Source organism: Elgaria multicarinata, chromosome 5 (genome assembly GCF_023053635.1).
Source record: "Elgaria multicarinata webbii isolate HBS135686 ecotype San Diego chromosome 5, rElgMul1.1.pri, whole genome shotgun sequence".
Classification (NCBI taxonomy): Eukaryota; Metazoa; Chordata; class Lepidosauria; order Squamata; family Anguidae; genus Elgaria; species Elgaria multicarinata.
Genome location: NC_086175.1, coordinates 64,729,082 through 64,747,801, shown reverse-complemented (window position 1 = coordinate 64,747,801; position 18,720 = coordinate 64,729,082). Strand labels below are relative to the sequence as shown.

The window sequence follows — 18,720 nt, the reverse complement described above, 5'->3', positions numbered from 1 at the left end:
GTGCAGAACCAGGGCCATCTGTACATGTAATCTGTACAGCAGAATGCATTCTTTCAATATAAAGGGAAAGGCACCTAACTTTCCAGGTTTCTGCTTCATCCACCTACCACACATTTGGACTTCTGTGCTCAGATATGTAACAGATGGGATCTCAGAAGTCTGCCATGCAATGGAGTAATGTAAGCAGGAAAGAAATTCAGAAAACTGGTTGAGAGTTAATCTGTATATTTTAAATGTTTGGTTTATAAAAATATAAAGGAAAATGTATAATGTAAAGTAATGTTATGCTATGCGGTGCCATGATTTGGAAGGTTTAATCTGGATTAATGTGGGTCAGCCTGATGTGGTTATTTAAGCCAAACCTTTAGTTCTTGTTCAGAGGACATTTGAAAGACATGTGGCATTATGGATAGAGTGTGGCTGACTTCAGTATGGAACTAGGAGATTGTCCAGCTGCTTGAGAGCAGTTGATATATTTTCTTTTCTTCTGGAAGAAAGAGACTGCTGTGCTGGTGCTGCCTGGGCCAGAAGCTGCTTTGCAGTGAGGAGCTGAGACAGCATTTCTTTTCAAGGAGTGAAAATCTATTGAACAGACTGGGATCTGGTGGGTGCTACAGAGCTAGAGTCTGGGGGTCTCCTGAAACAATGCTGAGAGTGACTATACTTTGCTGGGGGGGGGTTGTAACTGCTACAAGACTTTGGTTTGAGATATTTGGGGCCAATCAATCCATGGACATATGAGGAACTGTGCTAAGCCGCTCAGTTGTGTTTGGCTATCCTTTGGGATTGACATTATTGGATATTTGGTTAAAGGTGTGGTTTTGGTTAAATGTGTATTAATAAATCTTTTGTTAATTGACTTGTCCTTCTCCAGATGTGTGACTGCCTGGGTTGTAAGTGATAAGGCTCGGGTTTCATATACAAAACCAGTAGCACAGGGAGAAGCCATGAACATTTCCCCCAAAATTGATGGTGCTATATAAATAAATAAATAAATAAATAAATAATTAATAATAATAACAAAAGAATCATGTGAGAGTGAAGGGCCATTTACAGAGACAGAGAGGGATGTGCGGAAAGGGGCAGAGTGGGCATCCCACCCATTCCTGGGGTGCCCTCTTTTAGTTTTTGGCTTATTTTTGTATTTGGATGCACCTATGCCCCCTGTTAGTACTCCACCAAATAGAATGTGTCTTGAGTTACGGTTATATTATTATTGTTGTTATATTATTATTATTATTATTTATTTGTATCCTGCCTTTTGCCCAATACTGGGCCTCAAGGCGGCCTTACAAAGTTTAAAACATACATAGGAGAAAATAAAATGTTTAAAATACACAACAAAATTATAAGTCATTAACATAGATGGAGGTCCAAAGGCCTGCTGGAACAAACAAGCTTTAGCCTGCTTTCGAAAGCCCATCAAGGAGGGAGCAGTCCAGCTTCCCCGGGAAGAGAGTTCCAAAGCACTGGAGCAGCCACTGAGAAGGCCCTCTCCCATGTTCCCACCAAGCGCACCTGTGAAGATAGTTATGGTTGGGGTTAGGGAAGTCAACTCGCTGTCTCTCACCCTAGCCTATTGCATACTTTATGAATGCATAAATCTGCTTCATGATGTGTCCCATGGTGTCAGTGATGATCCTGTTGTCTGGTATTGAATATTCCAGGTCTGCTTAATATGTCAAAGGTATAGTATTATGGGGCAGAAAGTATTCTCAGTACAAAACAGCTATTGCATGTTCGTGCCTTCAAAGATGAATTAGTAAGGCATACTTCACTGCAAACCCTGACCCAGAAATGTAATTTTGTGTCTCTTCTTTAGTTCTTTTGGAAAATAATTACATTTGAATCAAGACGAACAGCTGGAAACTGTTGGCTTCAAACACATTCCTTTGCCTCTTGTTTTCTTCAGTTCTCTTTATGTTTGCTCTTTTCCCCCCTGCCCGAACGGATTCATTATTGACCTAGAAATAATGGTTCATCAGGACTGAAACAGACTGTGACAAACCTCCAAAATTCAAAAAAAGCTACACAGTGTTGTTCAAGTATGTCTTTGGTGCAGCCTGTCACATAAGAATAAATACCGGGTTTAGGCCAAGCCAAGCCTTAGCAGTTTGATTAGCAAGTGCATGGGCTGACTTTTACTCATCCCAGTTGCTTGAGATCAAAGGTGCTGTGAAGGTCAAATCACACTCTTAAAAGATGGGTTGGAATCTCTTATGAAAGGCTGCTTGGGCCACGCATTCAATGGAAGCATCCGTTTGCACAGTGAAGTGTTTATTGCTTACATGACATGGAATCTAGCACGCCTCTCAGCCAAGTTGGAATCCCTCCCAAACAAACACTGCGGATTTAATCATACTCCTAAAAGTGTTTGGTTTGGGGTTTTGTGTGAGCAAATTGCTAGAGGAATGAATGCAGCCAAATTAAAAACAGAAGTGGGGGTGAGTGGAAAGGAACAAATGTGGGGGTAAACTGGAAAATGGATTGATTTCAGAAGTGTGAAAATTGATTTGCGTCTACTAGGGATTCAAAGGCCTCTGGGGCATATTAAAAAAAAAAAAAAAGAGGAATGATGAAAAGACCTGACAAGCATAACAAATGAGGATAGATTGACAGTGTCTAGAGTACAACGTACATGGAACGGAGCTGTCTGGACTCTAGTGGGGCATAAGCATTTTTTGAATTCTAGAGTGAATGACGTTGCCCAAGGTGTAATGATTCTATTTAAAAGAGTTTCTAAAGAGGATTGACACTTCCTATAATAGGATGACAATAAAAAATTCAAGTGGACCTGCAACCAAATGTTGCAGTGTGGAGTGCTTAAGTTTTCTGTTCCAGTCAGCCATCCACGCCCTATTACATCACAGTCCATTCCGTCTCCCATCTTCTTTTCTGGTTTTAGCCTCCAATAGTTTGTCAGCATTCCATGGGCATTGAACTTGCTTAGTTCTCATTGGGCTGTTTTGGGGTCCTCCTTGGTCTTTTCTCCCTAAAGCTTTTTTTAAAAAAAATATCTGCAAACCAAAGACTGGTAAGATCTGCCTTTGTATGTAGGTAGTAACATAAGTAATGGCACTTACACATGAACATTGGAAGTAGATGGAACAAGTGGACCTGCAAAAAAATCTGTTGCATTGTGGATAGGGGTATGCTCCGCTCCGTTTCAGATCCCTGAATCCGAAGCGGAGCGGGGTGATCCGGAGTGGGTTGGGGGATGTCTGGAGTGGGTTGGGGGATGTCCAGATTGACCTGAAGCAGTCCAGAATGGTCCAAATTGATCCGGACCGTTCTGAAGCTTCAGAGGCAGGTAAGTGGGGAAGTGGGCTCCACCATCCACCACCGCCACTGTGCTTGTATCCGGCGGCTCCCACTGCCACCAGACGCATAAGCTCAGAAGTAGTCCATGGCCAGGTAAGTGGGGGAGGGGGAGGGGGCTTATTCGGATGCCATTTTGTCCCCCCTTCCCCACTTACCTGCCTCTGCCATCTACCACGGAGGCAGGTAAATGGGGAAGGGAAGGCAAAATGTTGTCCAAATATTGATCAGAACCTCTGGATCTCGCTCCGGATCCGGATCTGGTTCCGGAGTGGGTCGGGGATGTCTGGATCGACCCGAACCAGTTTGGGCACGATCCAGAAGGTTTGGATCAGTATACAAAGTGGTTTGGGGGGGCATGCACAGCCCTAATTGGGGAGTGCTTTTGTTCCTAGTCCCATTCAGTCAGCCAAGTAATCAGCTGCACCAGCAGAGTCTGTCCCTTCATTAAAAATGAATTCCAAGTGGTAGACAAACCTAAGTCATTCAATGTTGCAGATACAATGCTCAGAGCAAACAAATATAATAATAAATCTAAAATCTACAGACACTAAAACTATACAACCAGCACCCTTCCCCCATTAAGTTAATTAAAATTACTTGGACAAATGGAAATGTTTTAGTCTGGCGTTGAAAAGAATATAATGTTGGTGCCAGTTGAACTTCATTAGGGAGGGCATTCCAAAGTAACTCTGTCAGGAGGTTACCAGAGCATGGACTACTGTGGATAGTAGGCATTGTTTTAGATGGGAACCCACAAAGGGAACCCAGCTTTTGGTTTGTAGCTTGCTCTCAGAATTAAACACTATAATCAACATTAAGCAAAATAAGTTCTATGTTTTATTATATTTTCCATTGATAGGTTGTTGTGACTGTCTCTGACCATCATTCTTCTGAAAGTTGGTTGTTTCTTAGTGGTTGTTCCTGTTTCACACCAGAAATGTTCTCCATCATGTTCCCAAGTGGAGACCTTTTATGAAACCTTATGCTAAGCTAATTTACTATTTATTTCTTAGGGTGCAATCCTATGCATGTTTAGACAGGGAAAAAAACCTCCTAGCATTCCTCAGCCAACAGCAGGGGTGTCAAAACTCTGGCCCAGGGGTCAAATCCAGCCTTCTGGAGCTCCCTGCTCCCCTATCCTTCACTCCACCCCCTTTCCTCTGACTGCCAGGCTTTTGTGTGTTTCCCTCCCGCCTCATTCTAAAAGGTTGAAATGCCTCTTAGGCCCTTTTTACACCTAAGGATTATCCCAGAAAAATAGAGGGATCGTCCCTGCCTGCTCCTGGGATCCCCTGTGTGTCATTTGCATGCACAGGGATGATCCCAGGACGATCCCTGGAAAAAAGGCAGGTGTAGAAATGGCCTTAGTTACTGGTATTAAAAACATCAAGCTGTTGGTATTTTGGCCCTGCCTCTTTTGCCTTCAGCCTTGCCCACCCCTTGAAATGTGGAGCTTCTCCAAAATTAATTTAATTTGGCTCTTGGGCAGAAAGGTTTGAGTTGACATCCTCCTTCTAGAGGTATTTATTTATTTTGCTGTGAGCTCACGGCAGCATCAGATTCCAGCATTGCATTACAGATATTGTAATTTTCATTCATTTAGAATGATTTTGCCATTATTTTTCCCTTTTGGAAACTGCCATTGCATGTTCATTTCAGCCTCTCTTTAGATAGTACTGTTATCCACTCTAAATACCATGCCTCCACTCTAGTTATATTATTTTCATTATCATTCCTCTGTAAATAAACACACTCTAATCCCTACATGATAATTCAATTTAGGGGCTTTCATCCCCAAATCATCCCACTCTAGATGATGAGATTCCGCTATCATTCTGTACAGTGACGTATATCACGCTATGCTACTAATGCTTGATATTTATTTAGCACCAGCAATGCCCAAGAAGTACTACTGACCATACAAGGAACACAGTCCCATCCCAGAAAGTTTACAACACAACTAGCATTAGCCTGGCCATAAATAAATAAATACCAAATTTTTAAAAATGGAGATGACAAAGAGAGAGAGATCCAGACAGTCTTGGAATTGCACTTAAAATTAGATTAAAGTGATTTTAAAAAGAAAAAAGTTATGCGCGCCGGGGGAGGGGGATGCGGTGAATGGATTTTGAAGAGAGGCTTGTTGAGGGAAGTGGCCACTGACCACTCCAGAATGAGCCCTGGTCGGGCTACTTTGTCCCGCCGCCAGCCCTTGGGCGATGGCTGCCTTTCCAACATTCCTTTGGTGTTTGCTCTGGACCTCTCCAGCCCCTGCCAGGAGTTCCTGCCAAAAAGAAAGAGGGAAGCGGACCACGGACCGGGGCAGCACTAAGCGGGGAAGAACCAGAGATGGGCTACGAAGGGAGAGGTCACAGAGGGGCTTCCCTAGAAAGTGTGAGTTGAGGAACGACCCCCCCCCCGCCCCCTCCTCTGTGCGGCTTGCTTGCCTTCCTTGCCCATCTGCCCCCCAAGCAGTTGGCGTCATGACCGCCCGGCCGAGCCGTTTGCTCACACGGGCAAGGAGAGCAAAGTGGCGTCAAGTGTTTGGAGGCGTCCACGGCGATCTCTGCCCCAAGCAGCTCGCCAGAAAGGCTGCAGCGGCCGCTGGGGGTAGCCAAAGCCTTCCCGCCCTCCTCCCCCGGAGGAAGCCCTGGAGTGACGCGCGTGGCTCGAGGCCCTCCGCGCGCCCCCTCCCCGCTTGTGTGCCGCTGCTCCCGCCCCTTCCCCAGACGGGGAGGGGAGGTGGGAGGAGTGAGGCGCTGGGCAGAGCCGGGCTGCGCGATCCGAGAAGCGGCGGCTGGAGGGAGCTGCTGCCGCCGCCGTCCCTGATCGGCTGGGACTGGAGGGGCAGCCGCGAGCTCCGCTCGCCCGGCTCCGGCGGGATTCGTAGCCGAGGGGCGCCGGGCTTGCAGAGGCGGCGGCCGCTCCTCGCCCGCCTTCGCCCATGGCTTCAGCCGGCAGCGGCATGGAGGAGGTGCGCGTCTCGGTGCTGACCCCGCTCAAGCTGGTGGGGCTGGTGTGCATCTTCCTGGCGCTGTGCCTGGACCTGGGCGCCGTGCTGAGCCCGGCCTGGGTGACGGCCGATCACCAGTCCTACCTGTCCCTCTGGGAGTCCTGCAACAAACTCAGCAACCCGGAGACCTGGCGCTGCAAAACTACCTTGAACAGCGGTGAGCACGGCGACCTTCCCCGCCCTCCCAGCCCAGCCTGGCGCCCCCCTCGCCTCTCACCCACCCGGACCCCACCCATTGCAGCAGCGCCCCCGGGGAGCCCTTGGCATGGAGCCCCTTAGCCCTCCCCACCCCGCCGCCCCTTTGCCCGCCCCGGGCACGCGGCATCGTCTCACCTCCTCCCCGCACCCACCTCGCCCACTCAGGTCAGTAGCCTCCGCCTGGAAAGCCTTCACACACACCCTCCCTGCGTTTGCCTCGGCAGCCACCCGCTGCTCCCCTGCCCCACTTGCACCTCCTTTTCTGCCAAGGAGCCGTGAACAAAAAGCCTCTCCCGGCGCCTAACACTGGTGCTTCCGCAGCGAGCGACCCTTCGCCCACCCGCGCGTGGCCACGGCCTTTCGCCCCCTTCGCAGCGAGCCCCCGACTTGCCCTCTCCCACCTTCGGCCGTGGCACGCGCATTACCTCCGCGACACCTCTTGCCGTCAGGGATCCAGCCTCACCCGCCCTGCCATCCCTGACCACTTTGGTGTCCCGCCTGACTTCGCGCCCCAGCACGCCCTTCTCTCTATCCGAATTGCAATCCCTTTAAACCAGCCAGTTTTCCAGCCTTATTCCCCCATCACTCTCCTCCCAGAGCCGTCTTGCCCTAGCCTTTGGCAGTACCCGAATCCCAAGACGATATTTCTCTTTAATCCCTAAATTTCCCTCTAATACTTATTCACCCATCTTGCGTGGGCCCTGGGCCCTTCCTTCCCGACCACCCATCAGCTCCAGATCCTAGTCTGCCACTCTGCATCCCAGTCCTCTGCCTTTGCCTTCTACTCCTCCTGCGGAATTCCATGCTCCATGTCTGCCTGCTTGTTTCCCCAGCTGTCCTTCCCCATCTTTGTTAGCCCCCAAGTAGGCGAGAAAGCAATTTGTTTAAAGAATGCCTCTGAATGCCGGCTGTTTCATGGCTGTTTCATGTATGTGCACCATTACATTCTTGCTTTCTGTGTCTTGGAAACCAGAATATAGGAGTGATGGGGAATACAGGATTAGCTCTTACAAAACATTTGCATTGGATTATCGCTTGATTTTCTGAATTTGCGTTTTTAATTTGTGAATCAGCTTGAATCTTGCCTGTTTAGATGTGTAAGTGGTTCAGGGAATTTCTAGATGTAGTTTTCAGTTCATGGATAGTATTTATGCCCTGTACCCAGTTGGCAGTCCCCAAGCTGCTGCTGACAGAAAAAGTTGTGGCTTCCAGCTCCTTGAATCTGTAGCCAACACAAGAAGAAACATTCTTGTTTCACAGTATTCTTTTGACACCTTCTTGATGCTGTTATCCCGATGTTCTCCTCTACTGTCCCCAAAGAGAATTTTCCCTAGACAGCATTCATGTTTCCTTTGCTATGCCTCTGTCTGCTGTTTGTCACTTACCCCATTGGCTTTATTGGTATTTCTTTTATAGCATTTTGTCTCAGTTTGTGAAAGAAAAATAATAATAATATCTCCCCTGCCCCAGACTTAAAATTTGCATCTTGAAATGGGCGAGATGATTGTAAAATCAACTCCCACCCACCAATGACTGATTTCCTTAGTCTGCAAAATTGCCTTTTTGTGAGTTCTTACACACACACACACACACTGTGTGCAACAACTTTTATAATCCCCTTTGGAAATATTTACATGTTAAACTATAGCCCTCACTCGCTAAGCCTTAAATCAGCTTTTGAATCCTATATTACCCTTGGTTCCCCCTCTTTCCGTTCGTGTGTGTGTGTGTGTGTGTGTGTGTGTTTTAGAAAAATTATGCTAGAAAAAGATTGGTTTTCTATTGACTGACTATTCATGTGTGTGTGTGTGTTGCTTCTTTCCCTTGTTCTTTTCTTTATTCCTGGCGATATTTTGTTTTAAAACTACAGCAGAACCCTTTCCTCTCTTTTGTACTTGTTTTCACTCCATCAAGTATCACTTGATTTTTAGTAAGGTGTGATTTCAATTGTGTGACTAAGAATGAATCTTTACCCCCCCACACACTTTTTTTTTCTTTTAAAAGAATTGCTTCTTTGTGCAGTTACTGGGGAGTCTAAGCAAACTTTGTGGGAGAGCTTTATTTTTCTCCCCCCTACCCACCCTAGAAATGTATGTAGGAATGTCAGCTTTGACATGTCTCCTTAGCAACAGGGTTCCTTTGCCCCTCCTTTTCTGCCTCCTAAAATAATATCCCCTTGATTGCATAAGATCTTTCAGATGGATTGGGTAGAGATTGGGGTGGGTGGCCCATTGCTTTTCAATTCTACCCTGTTCCTTTGTTTTCACTTTATATCCTCTCCATCAGAAGTATGTGGGAATTAGGAAAGGCTAAAAAGTCCATAGAGCAGCATTAGAAGATTACTAAGCACTCTCTAATGGCTTCTGGCAGTCATCTCCCTTTTCAGATTTTATTTTAAATGGAAGAATTGTGGGTTAAGGGGTATGGATTGGAAGTAAGCCATAGCCTGCTCATTGCACTTTCAAATGATAACTAAATGGAGAGAACAGGTATTTGTTGCTGTGCCTTCCTGAATGCTACTTCAGGAAATTTCAAGACTCTTCAGTTCTATTAAGTCACAGAGTGAGGTATGCTCGTTTCTGTTAAAAGATAAGTTTCCCAGGTTTCACAAGCTGCCAGGGATGAATGCTGAGGCTATTTAAACAAGACATTCCCTTTTATTGTATTTTGGATGAGAGTCAGGCTTTGAAAGCTCTCCTGAAAGAGGAACATCTGCACTGTTTACCCCACACATGCATTGTTATACACACATGTTCGTCTGATGACAGGAGCAAATCTTCCACATGCACTGGCAAAAGGTTCTTGTGTTTGGTGAGTAGTGGATTGCTCTGCCTTGATAGTAGTCCTTTGTTATTAAGAACCAACCTAGCCAGTTTTCTACTCCATAAAACAGAATGTCCCTCTTCTTTTTAGGCAATTCTTCTCAGAGGTACAAGACTTGGATATGCTAGAAATAAGCAGAGAGTTTCTTGTGGGAAGCCTTTTTAATTATGGCACCAGAGCAAAGAGCATTGAAAATGGGGAGAAACAGAAGGGACCATAAGCACCAGGCATCTTTTCCCACTGTCTTCAAACATTTGCTTCGTTGTCTCTTGAAGGAGAGCACCTCAAGTGGCACTATCAAGGGCAGGCATATACTGGAGCCTGCTAAAGCATAGCCAAGGTTTAATTAAAAACCTTTGTCTTAATTAGACTTTAGGCCCTGGCTGCTGTCAGAGAGGGCAAACCCAGTTGTATTTGCAAGGAATGTCCTCTGAGCATTTAGATCAATTGTACCAGAAAATAGTCTCTTTGTCCAGTTTTGCTAATGGCCAGCATATCCGTTGTTAACCAAATAATATGCTTTAGTCTTGCAGGTCTTTCTGTAATGCTAACTGAACATCAACATGTTTCTGTTAACACTAGCTAGTACTAAAATAGGAGATAGGGTTGTGTATATATTTTAAATATTTCAGGAGAGGCTCAGAGACATTAAATTTGTCAAAGAATAAGCGTAACATGCAGTTGTCTCCCATTATTATTATTATTATTATTATTATTATTATTATTTACATTTATCTACCGCCCCATAGCCAAAGCTCTCTGGGCATTTTACAAATCATCTGGAAAATAATGAAAGAAATAAACATGTTTCTGATATGCAATTTTAAAAGAAAAATAAATCCAAAGATTTCTGCTAAGATTCCAGACTCTTTTACTTGATTTCTGTGGAGCTACATTGGAATAAAACTGTGAAGGATCAAAACTTGAAAAGCTGGTTTTGAGGTAGATTAGGCTATTAACAGTGTAATCCTGTACATGTTTACTCGGAAGTATGTTCTATTGAGCTCAGTGGCACTTATTCCCAGGTAAGTGTGTAAAGGACTGCAAACTAAAAGTAGCAATATTGTTCATTCTTACATAAGAGCTAGGTACTTTTGCATACATATTTTCTTATGGCATTTAACATGTAAAGGATGTAGCCTGCTTGTCTGGCGTAGCTGCATCATATTCTCAAGGGCCATACTATGCTGTTGATTTATATTTAGTATAGTTCAACTGTACAAATTTTGTAGTATTGGCATAATTAAATGGCACTTTGAGATGTGATCTTTCTGGAAATGAGTATTTTGGCTTAATACTTACACATATACTTATGTCTTGTGGGAGATTCCTATGATGTACTGAATGATCAAAATAATAATAATACACAGAGAAAAACATTAATAAACATAAAGCTATCCACTTTATGGGACATTATTTTTTTCTGGTGAACCAGAAAAAATGTTTATGCAGCATTCAGATTCCTAGAAAATGTGTTTCCTACAACATTTGGAGACCTATGAGACCAAATATTTAGTATCTACCTACATATACACATACCGATCTATCTAATCTTTAAAGATACCATTAAAAAACGTCAGTGCAAACAAAATAAGTACCTCTTTTCTCATACAATGTATTTAGAATTTAGGAATTTGAAATTCAACCTTCATGTATTGTGGTTGTTTTAAAGATAAATATCATAGACCTCTCCTGGTTTGTTTGGGGTTTTTTGGGTATGTGAAAGATAATTAGATTTAGCCTTACATATATATTAAATACATTAATTATATCATTACCTTATCTAATTTAAACTAGATATTTATTTATCAACCTGTTTTTTTAACAGTCATATTTCAGCTGTATGCTCATTTTGCATGAGAACAGTTCTTCTAAAGCAAAATTGACAGCTCAAAAGCAACTCCCTCCTGGGAACATGTAGTTCATGGCTTTAACTGAGTTGATAGTGATGAATATTTGCAAATAGCCCAACAAGGTTGTTAGTCACAACACACTGTTCTTTCCTGGCTTACTGGAAATGTCATGAACAGTTTAAATTGTGTTTTGTTAAGTTTGAAATATAGTAGCTAAGTAGGATGTGGGGGGGAAATAATAACTTAAAAAAAGTTTTACAGACAGTGTCCAATATGCTATATAAAAAGCAAGTTCATATCTCACTCTTAGACATTAATAGGAGATGGATTTTTAAAGGCTTTGTTTTAAAGCTTTTCAGAACCTACCCTCTTTTCTCAAAGGAGAAATTGTGATGTATATGGGTAAAACACTTTTAACACCCTTTCCTCAGTACTGGAAAGAAACCCAACCTATGCACTTCTACAACTTCAAGAAGCTTGCTGCTCACACTCTTCAGCCTAGCAAGGGAAATCTACATAAGGGTTTTCTAAATTTCTCTCTCTCTGCAGGTAAGATGGTGTACGAATGGTCCTGACCTGCAGTCACACCACAAAATAGATGGAATTTGAGATATTTTAAAAAATCAACACCCATCCCCATGGTTCCAGTCCAGAGATGCTTATAAGCAGCAATGGACTGTGTACTAGGCGCTCCCTTCCTAAATATGTGGCCAGACGAGATTGTATGTAAAAATGTAAGGCAGATCACTGCTGCACTACTGAACAGATCTTTGTATCAATGTTAGAGTGACAGAAAGTTGTTCAGGACTATGCACATTCAGTCAGAGCCTGATAAGTCCAGAAGACCCTTAAGGAGGATTTGCATATGGAAGATAGGCTCCAAGTCTTATCCTTCTCAACATATTCCACAACTAGTTGCCAGTTCATTGTTAGGCAAGAGGCACATCTTTGTCATGCACACATCCAGAAACAAATGTATTTCTGGACTGAGCCAACTCATCACATACAGCTGTTCACTACATAAGGGGTAGTCAACACTTGATCTCCGGATGTTTTAGAGCACAGTACCCACAATTCCTGACCATTGGCCATGTTGGCTGGAGCTGATTGAAGTTGCAGTCCAAATCAAATGGATTGCACCAGCTGACCTTGGGTCATAATCAACACAACACAAGTTGCTCTGTGTCTTCCCTGTCACTGGTGTTGGCACAGTGTGTTGAAGGCCAATGGGCAAACTTCCCTGTCTCACAGAATTCATGATTCCCTAGGGGAAACAAAGACACTCAATGGTTTCAAGCAGAGCTGGCATTATTGATCTTCTTGTTTGACTAGATAGATATTGCTATTCCTATTAGCTATAGAGAAGTTCCCTACATGGTGAAACTCTGACATAGGCCATAGCTAGACGAGGTCTATATCCCGGGATCGTCCCGGGATCATCCCTGTGCATCCAAATGACACACAGGGGAACCCGGGAGCAGGCAGGGATGACCCCTCCATTTGCCTGGGATAATCCTTAGGTCTAGCTAAGGCCATAGTGCTGGTGATATGAGCTGCTGAGCACCAGTACAGGAACAGAGGTCCTGTTAGCACACCTTTGTCATGCAGAAACGCCCAGGCACACAGTGGGATAGGATGTCAGGGAGCAGCTTGTCAAACTTAGTAGCTACCTTTGCCATACCTTGCTCTCTAACAACCATAGCTGTAGGCAAAGTTCTTTATGAGAGATCACCCAAGTCAGAAAACAAATTTTGGCAGGTCTGTAATGAAAATGGGTGGTTGTAGCCAGATTATGCAGATGGGTTGGAAAAGACAGGGAAATACACCTCTTGTGATTTAAGATCCCCTAGAAAAGGATATAAGGGACCCCCCACAATTAAACCCTTACTGGCATCTGTTCCAATTGGTCAACAACAGGGAAAATACCTAGATCTCTAGGTTACCTGGATTATAACAAGAGAAGGAAACACACCCATACTTCTGGCCCAACGGAAATATGTACAGAAATATGTACAAAAATATGAGATGAAATGGGGGTGTTTCCACCACAATACCGTTTACAATTTTGCAAAACTTGTGTGTAGGCTAAACACCTGTTTTTTGGGGAGATACTCTGCCTTGGAGATTTCAAAATGGCATGTCTCTCTTTGTACCTGTTCTAGATCTTTCTGGGAAATTTCTGCTTAGACCATAATTGTATCACTGCTTCGACTAGATATACAAAATAATGAAATGACCTCACAGTGTGTTTTTAAAGCATGGAAGAAATCTTCAGTGAAGTGTATCCTAAACTAATATATCTTGTTGTAACTGCTTTTGTGTATTGCTGCATTTAAAATTTTAATGCCTGCTACTCCTTTAAATATTTTTTAATTGGGCATCTGAAGTTTAAAGGATGCTTTTACTGCTAGTGATAATATAAGTAGTCTTAATATTTTATGAGGTTTATATTTAGAAACAAGTGGACTGTAACCTTGACTGAAAGTCTGTTGATCAGTTGCAAAAGATAACGCAGTAGGATTCATACTCATAATCAGTGGGAGGTAGGGTCTGTGAGGTTGTATTATTTTATGCAATCTTTTGTCAGTAATATAAGGTGTAGTAATTATTCGATCACTGTCAAAATGAGAGACAGTAACAGGTTGCATTCCATAGGAATTCCTTCATTTTAGTGCTGTCATCAATTCATTAATGAGTGTAATGGAGAAAAGGAGAATTTACATAGCAAAGGCTCAATCAGGGCAAAGATAGCACTTTTCAATTTCACTGATTTGGTAGGAGAGTTAGCCACGTGGTTAACTCTTCCCTGGGAATCAGCAAGGTTAAAAAGTGCTTCTCCAAATTTGCAGTGCTACAAAACTAGCAGGAAATGTAAATGATAAAAAGTATAAGAGAAATGTTTTAAAATGTCATGGAGAAATAGGAATACTACTTTGAACACAGAACGGCGGGGTCCGATCCCCCTCCCCTCGCCATTGATGGTGAGCAAAAAGTGATTCTGCTCATGCATAGGATGTTGGAGAAATTTGAGATGGATTAAAATGTCTTTGGATTTCTAGGAAGCCAACCTGCAGAATCTGCTGTGGACTGGGCTTCCCAGGCCATGCAGGAATCCACAGACTTGTGTTTTTGTTTTTTGATTAATTTCCTGACATTTACGCAAATTCATTTGCAGGAAAATACTCAAATACTGCTGAGCTATATGCCATGTTGGAAAATATACATGGAGAAAAGTTGAATGGAATGGGGGACAATATGTTAAATGTTACGTACTAACATAATAAAATTATGTAAATTGTTGCAAACTTTCTTATGGAATTATTTGCATATTTTTCTGCATAATTGAAACACACACACACACACACACACTTCAAATCCATCTATGAATGGATGCTGGAACAAATGACACTGCACAATTCACAAAACTCACATAGGATGGATTTCAAAAAATTGGGACATCTCTGCACACAGTGTGTGAGAGAACTTTTTCCTCTGAGAACAACTCCTTGAGCCTCATGAGGTGCTATTCCAGAGGATGTCCCAACCTAGGGGCAGTGCTTTTAGGAGCCCATATGGACACGTGGAGCATTTGCCTGCACCAGATTGGATCCTTTAACAAAGGCAGATCTAAAGTAAATGAAACGGATGATAAATTGCTACCACAACTGTGGTCTCCTTTATGCATTATCTGCCTGAAGAGGGTTCCATGCATGGAAAGGGAAGTAGGGCTGAACTACTTGCCCTTACCCCAATGCTACAGTATGTGCTCCTTGCTTCCCTCCCCCAATAGCTTTCCTCCTCAGATGTCAGTGGATGATAGGAGGTGGAGAGCTGTAGGACATCAGGAACTCAGCTGGTGCTGCTGCCCCTTTGAGCGATCTTCATGGAGGCAAGACTGTATCATCTCTATACAGGTGCTTGTCCTGTGACACTAGGCTAGTAGGGATGTCAGAAAAATCCATTTGGACAGTGAAATTCAGTGTGTTTCCCTAAGTTTCCTCTCATTCTAGATCCTGATGCAGTGCATGGCTTAATCTGCTGCATATTGGGCCAGTTCATGGATTTTCCAGGTATTTTGTGCTCCCCAACCCCCAAGGTTTTGCAATTTGCTCAAATTACTCAGAAATTTTCCCAAACTGCAGGATCTGAGGAGGGGAAAATGTGCAAAACCCAGTTCTTGTCATTCAGGGGAAAGCCTACACTTCAGTTCATAAATGCAAATCAAGTCATACATGCTGCGGAACTTTGTCGGGTAAAGAAAAAGAACTGGATTTCCAGCGATGTACATCCCTACACTCAGCCAAAACAGACAGTACTCTAAATCCCTATCTAATAGGTGCCTTCCCCCCATTTTTACTCTAGAGTATGTGTGGGGAGGGGGGCAATCCAGAGCTTAAAAACCCTCTGATCCCCACACTAAGGTCCCAATTTATTCCTATTCTGGAGTAAAAATAACAAAAGATGTAGCTGCTAGATACAGATTTAAAGTAATGTTTGTTTTGGCCCATTGACATAAGAGAGAGGCAGAATGTATGTTTAGTTGCTGCAAACAAGTATAATAGTCAAACTAGACATGATCTGTCACCTGCATCTCTCTCTTTTTTTTAAAAAAGGGTGATAAAAGCGGTCCTGATACCTGTATGTTTTTTTTTCTAATGTGCCCCCAGTTGCTTTTAAAGTAAACAAATAAACAAACAGCACATTCAGCTCACAGTTCTCCTGTATCACATCTCATTTGGTCCTAAGCCACAGGATGTAATGTAGCCGGGTCTCGATACCTCAACTAAAGAACTGTGGCTACTTCAAATCACCACAGTTTTAAGAGAGATACAAATGATCTAGAGAGGTTTTAGAGAAAAGCAACAAGGATTATGGAGCATTTGGGAATGGAGTTGGTGCATAAAGTTGCCAACGGGCCAGGAACACCCCCCCCCTCCCCCTGAAAAATAACCAACCAAACCCCCCATCCTGGCAGACTGTTGTGCCTTCAAACAGCAGTTTGAGCTGCAGGAATTAGCAGGTGATGCTTTTCACATCAAAACGGCTGTAGGAGACAAACCTAAAGGGCCAATTCAGAAACTGGCAGGCATAACAGCACATGAGGAAATGTATAATGCCATTTTAGCAGTCGGAAAGACTACTATAAAGAAGAAAGATAGCAAATGTTCACTGGGGCCATTGAGAAAAGAGGACAAGCAACGGATTCGAGATGCCACAAACAACTGTTGGCTCATTATGAATAAAGGGCACAATCCAGTCAAAGTTAAGTTCATTTTAAGGCCCATTGATTTCACTGTGACAGTTTAGAACAAGGTAACACTTTCTGATTTAAATCAATAAGCGTACAATCCTGTGAACGTTTAGACAGAAACAAAATCCTGCAACTCCCAGCATTCTCCAGTCAGCATGGAGTTGTAGGGCACTTTTCTGAATAAACATGCATAGCATTGCACCAAAGACTGATAAAAGATTAACTTTGATTAACCCAAACATCTTAAATGAAAGAACAGTTTGTATTGGAACAGGCTGGCTGGGAAAACAGAGAGAGTTTGCTTCTTCACAATGCTATATTTTTTGTTGACGTTATTTTGTTCTGGGGATGGATAATATTAATCTGTGAGAGCAACATTAAATGAAACTTAATTTCATTGAATGAAATAGGATAAGTCCCATTGAACTCAACTGGACTGATTTCTGAGTAGACTTGTATAGAATTGCTCTATAAATTAATATTTATTTACCATTATCTCTGTGCATAGTGCTTTACAGACTGGGAGAGGAAAGGCTTCTGTCCCAAGAGGGATATAGTCTGAAATGTATTTAGAACCTTGTCTTATTGCAATTCTTCTTTGTATACATCTTCTGAATTGGGAATGAATGCCCAGTAGGTACACACTAAATATATTGAACCTTGGAATGATCTCCTATATGGAGTGTAGGAAGTTCTTAAGTGAACATTGCACTTATTGTCCATATGATGAATTATAGACTATGTAATTTCCTGTAATGCTTTGCTTATCTTGTACTTAGAGAAGTGCTTGAGAAACTTGATAGATATGAAGGTGGCTTTTTCATTAAACTAACATTTCATTCAATATTTTATGTCAAATGATTTTTTTTTATTGATCACCCAAAGAATGTCCCATTGATCACCCAAAGAATGTCCCTTTGGCTTTTACATCTTACTTTCAGATTTGCTTAAAATAAGGAACCTCTAATCTGCAAAAAAGAAAGAGAAAAAAGAAATTAGAGATGATCCGCTTGCAAAGCTTAATTGTTGATTGTAGCCACCTACTCAAGAGCAAGACTGGTAAAACTGAAGCTGCTAATTTATGCATACTTACTTGGAAATAAGCCCCATTGTACTCAGTGAGTACTCCTTCTGAGTAAACATGCAAATTATTGGTCTGTAAATTTTATTTTGAGATCTAATTCAATTAACTACCACAACCCATTGCATTATTTCCAGTTGTCAAAGGATTCATGTATGCCCACAGAAATTAATTAGCTGATGTAAGTTTGTGCACAGCTTTCTTACCACATATAAGTGGGCCTTCAATCTGCCATCACCCATGACTCTGTATTATAGGAATTGTAGCATATTCCTAGCAGTCAGACAAGTGGAGATAAAGACACCCCTCAACACGTATAGAAGTAGACATGACTGTCCTAGGATAAACAGGGCAGACCTTTCCTGGGCTCTATAAATCAGGCTAGGGAAAGAGTTCCACAGCAAGGTGTGTGCTATCACATAAAATGGCATCTCTCAACCTCCTAACCTCTAAAATCAAAACCAGATTATGCCTGGGAACAAAGTGCAAGCCAATGAAGATCTTTTAAGACTTGAATAATCAGGCCGTGGTGGTAAATTCCAGTTAACAAGCTGGCCGTCATTTGAGGGAAGAAGTGGAAGGAAGATGAAGACAACTGAGCAAGGCTACAACTTTATTGAAAGGGCATTACGTAAAATTGGGTCAATGCCAATAAGGTCTCCATCCGGCAACTATATCATGCCCTATATTAGACTGAGGCATTGCTAGCATAATCTCATCGTGCAATAGCAAGAGGCCACGATCACTTACAGTCCTTTAACGTAACTGACTGCTCTACAGAGCATGTGGAATTTAGCAAGCTTAAATATTTTCAGCTCTGTGTTACAGTGAGTCCTCACAGTTAAAATTCCAAGCCTGAGTCTTGGAGGATCTCATTGCCTTAGAGCCATTTTAAGCCCATCTGGGAGCCTGACCCTCCCCTCACATTGCTTATGCTCAATGGTTGAATCAAAGAGTTGATCCCAACTTCAGTTTCAGTCTTGCTCTCCACCCTCACTGTACCAAACCACCACTGGCCCAAGCAAGTAAACCTCAGCCCTCTTGGCAGTACACAGATATCTTTAACTCAGCACATCAAATTCAGTCCCTGAATTACACATGTGTTCCTGAAATTCAGAAGTAAAATGGACATATTCTAAGAGAGAATGTTTGTTTTTAATCTGGACTTAATTATTAGCTG

At 42.7% G+C, this 18,720-nt stretch overlaps 1 protein-coding gene across 1 annotated transcript in view; it reads left to right on the top strand.

Moving 5' to 3' along the window:
• The first annotated feature begins 6,095 nt into the window (after positions 1-6,095).
• TMEM47 (transmembrane protein 47) overlaps positions 6,096-18,720 on the top strand; it is a 33,957-nt gene continuing 21,332 nt past the window's right edge. Inside the window, exon 1 of the mRNA XM_063127543.1 lies at positions 6,096-6,491. Within this exon, the coding sequence (XP_062983613.1) occupies positions 6,266-6,491 (226 nt within the window). The 5' untranslated portion in view covers positions 6,096-6,265. The remainder of the gene's footprint in view (positions 6,492-18,720) is intronic.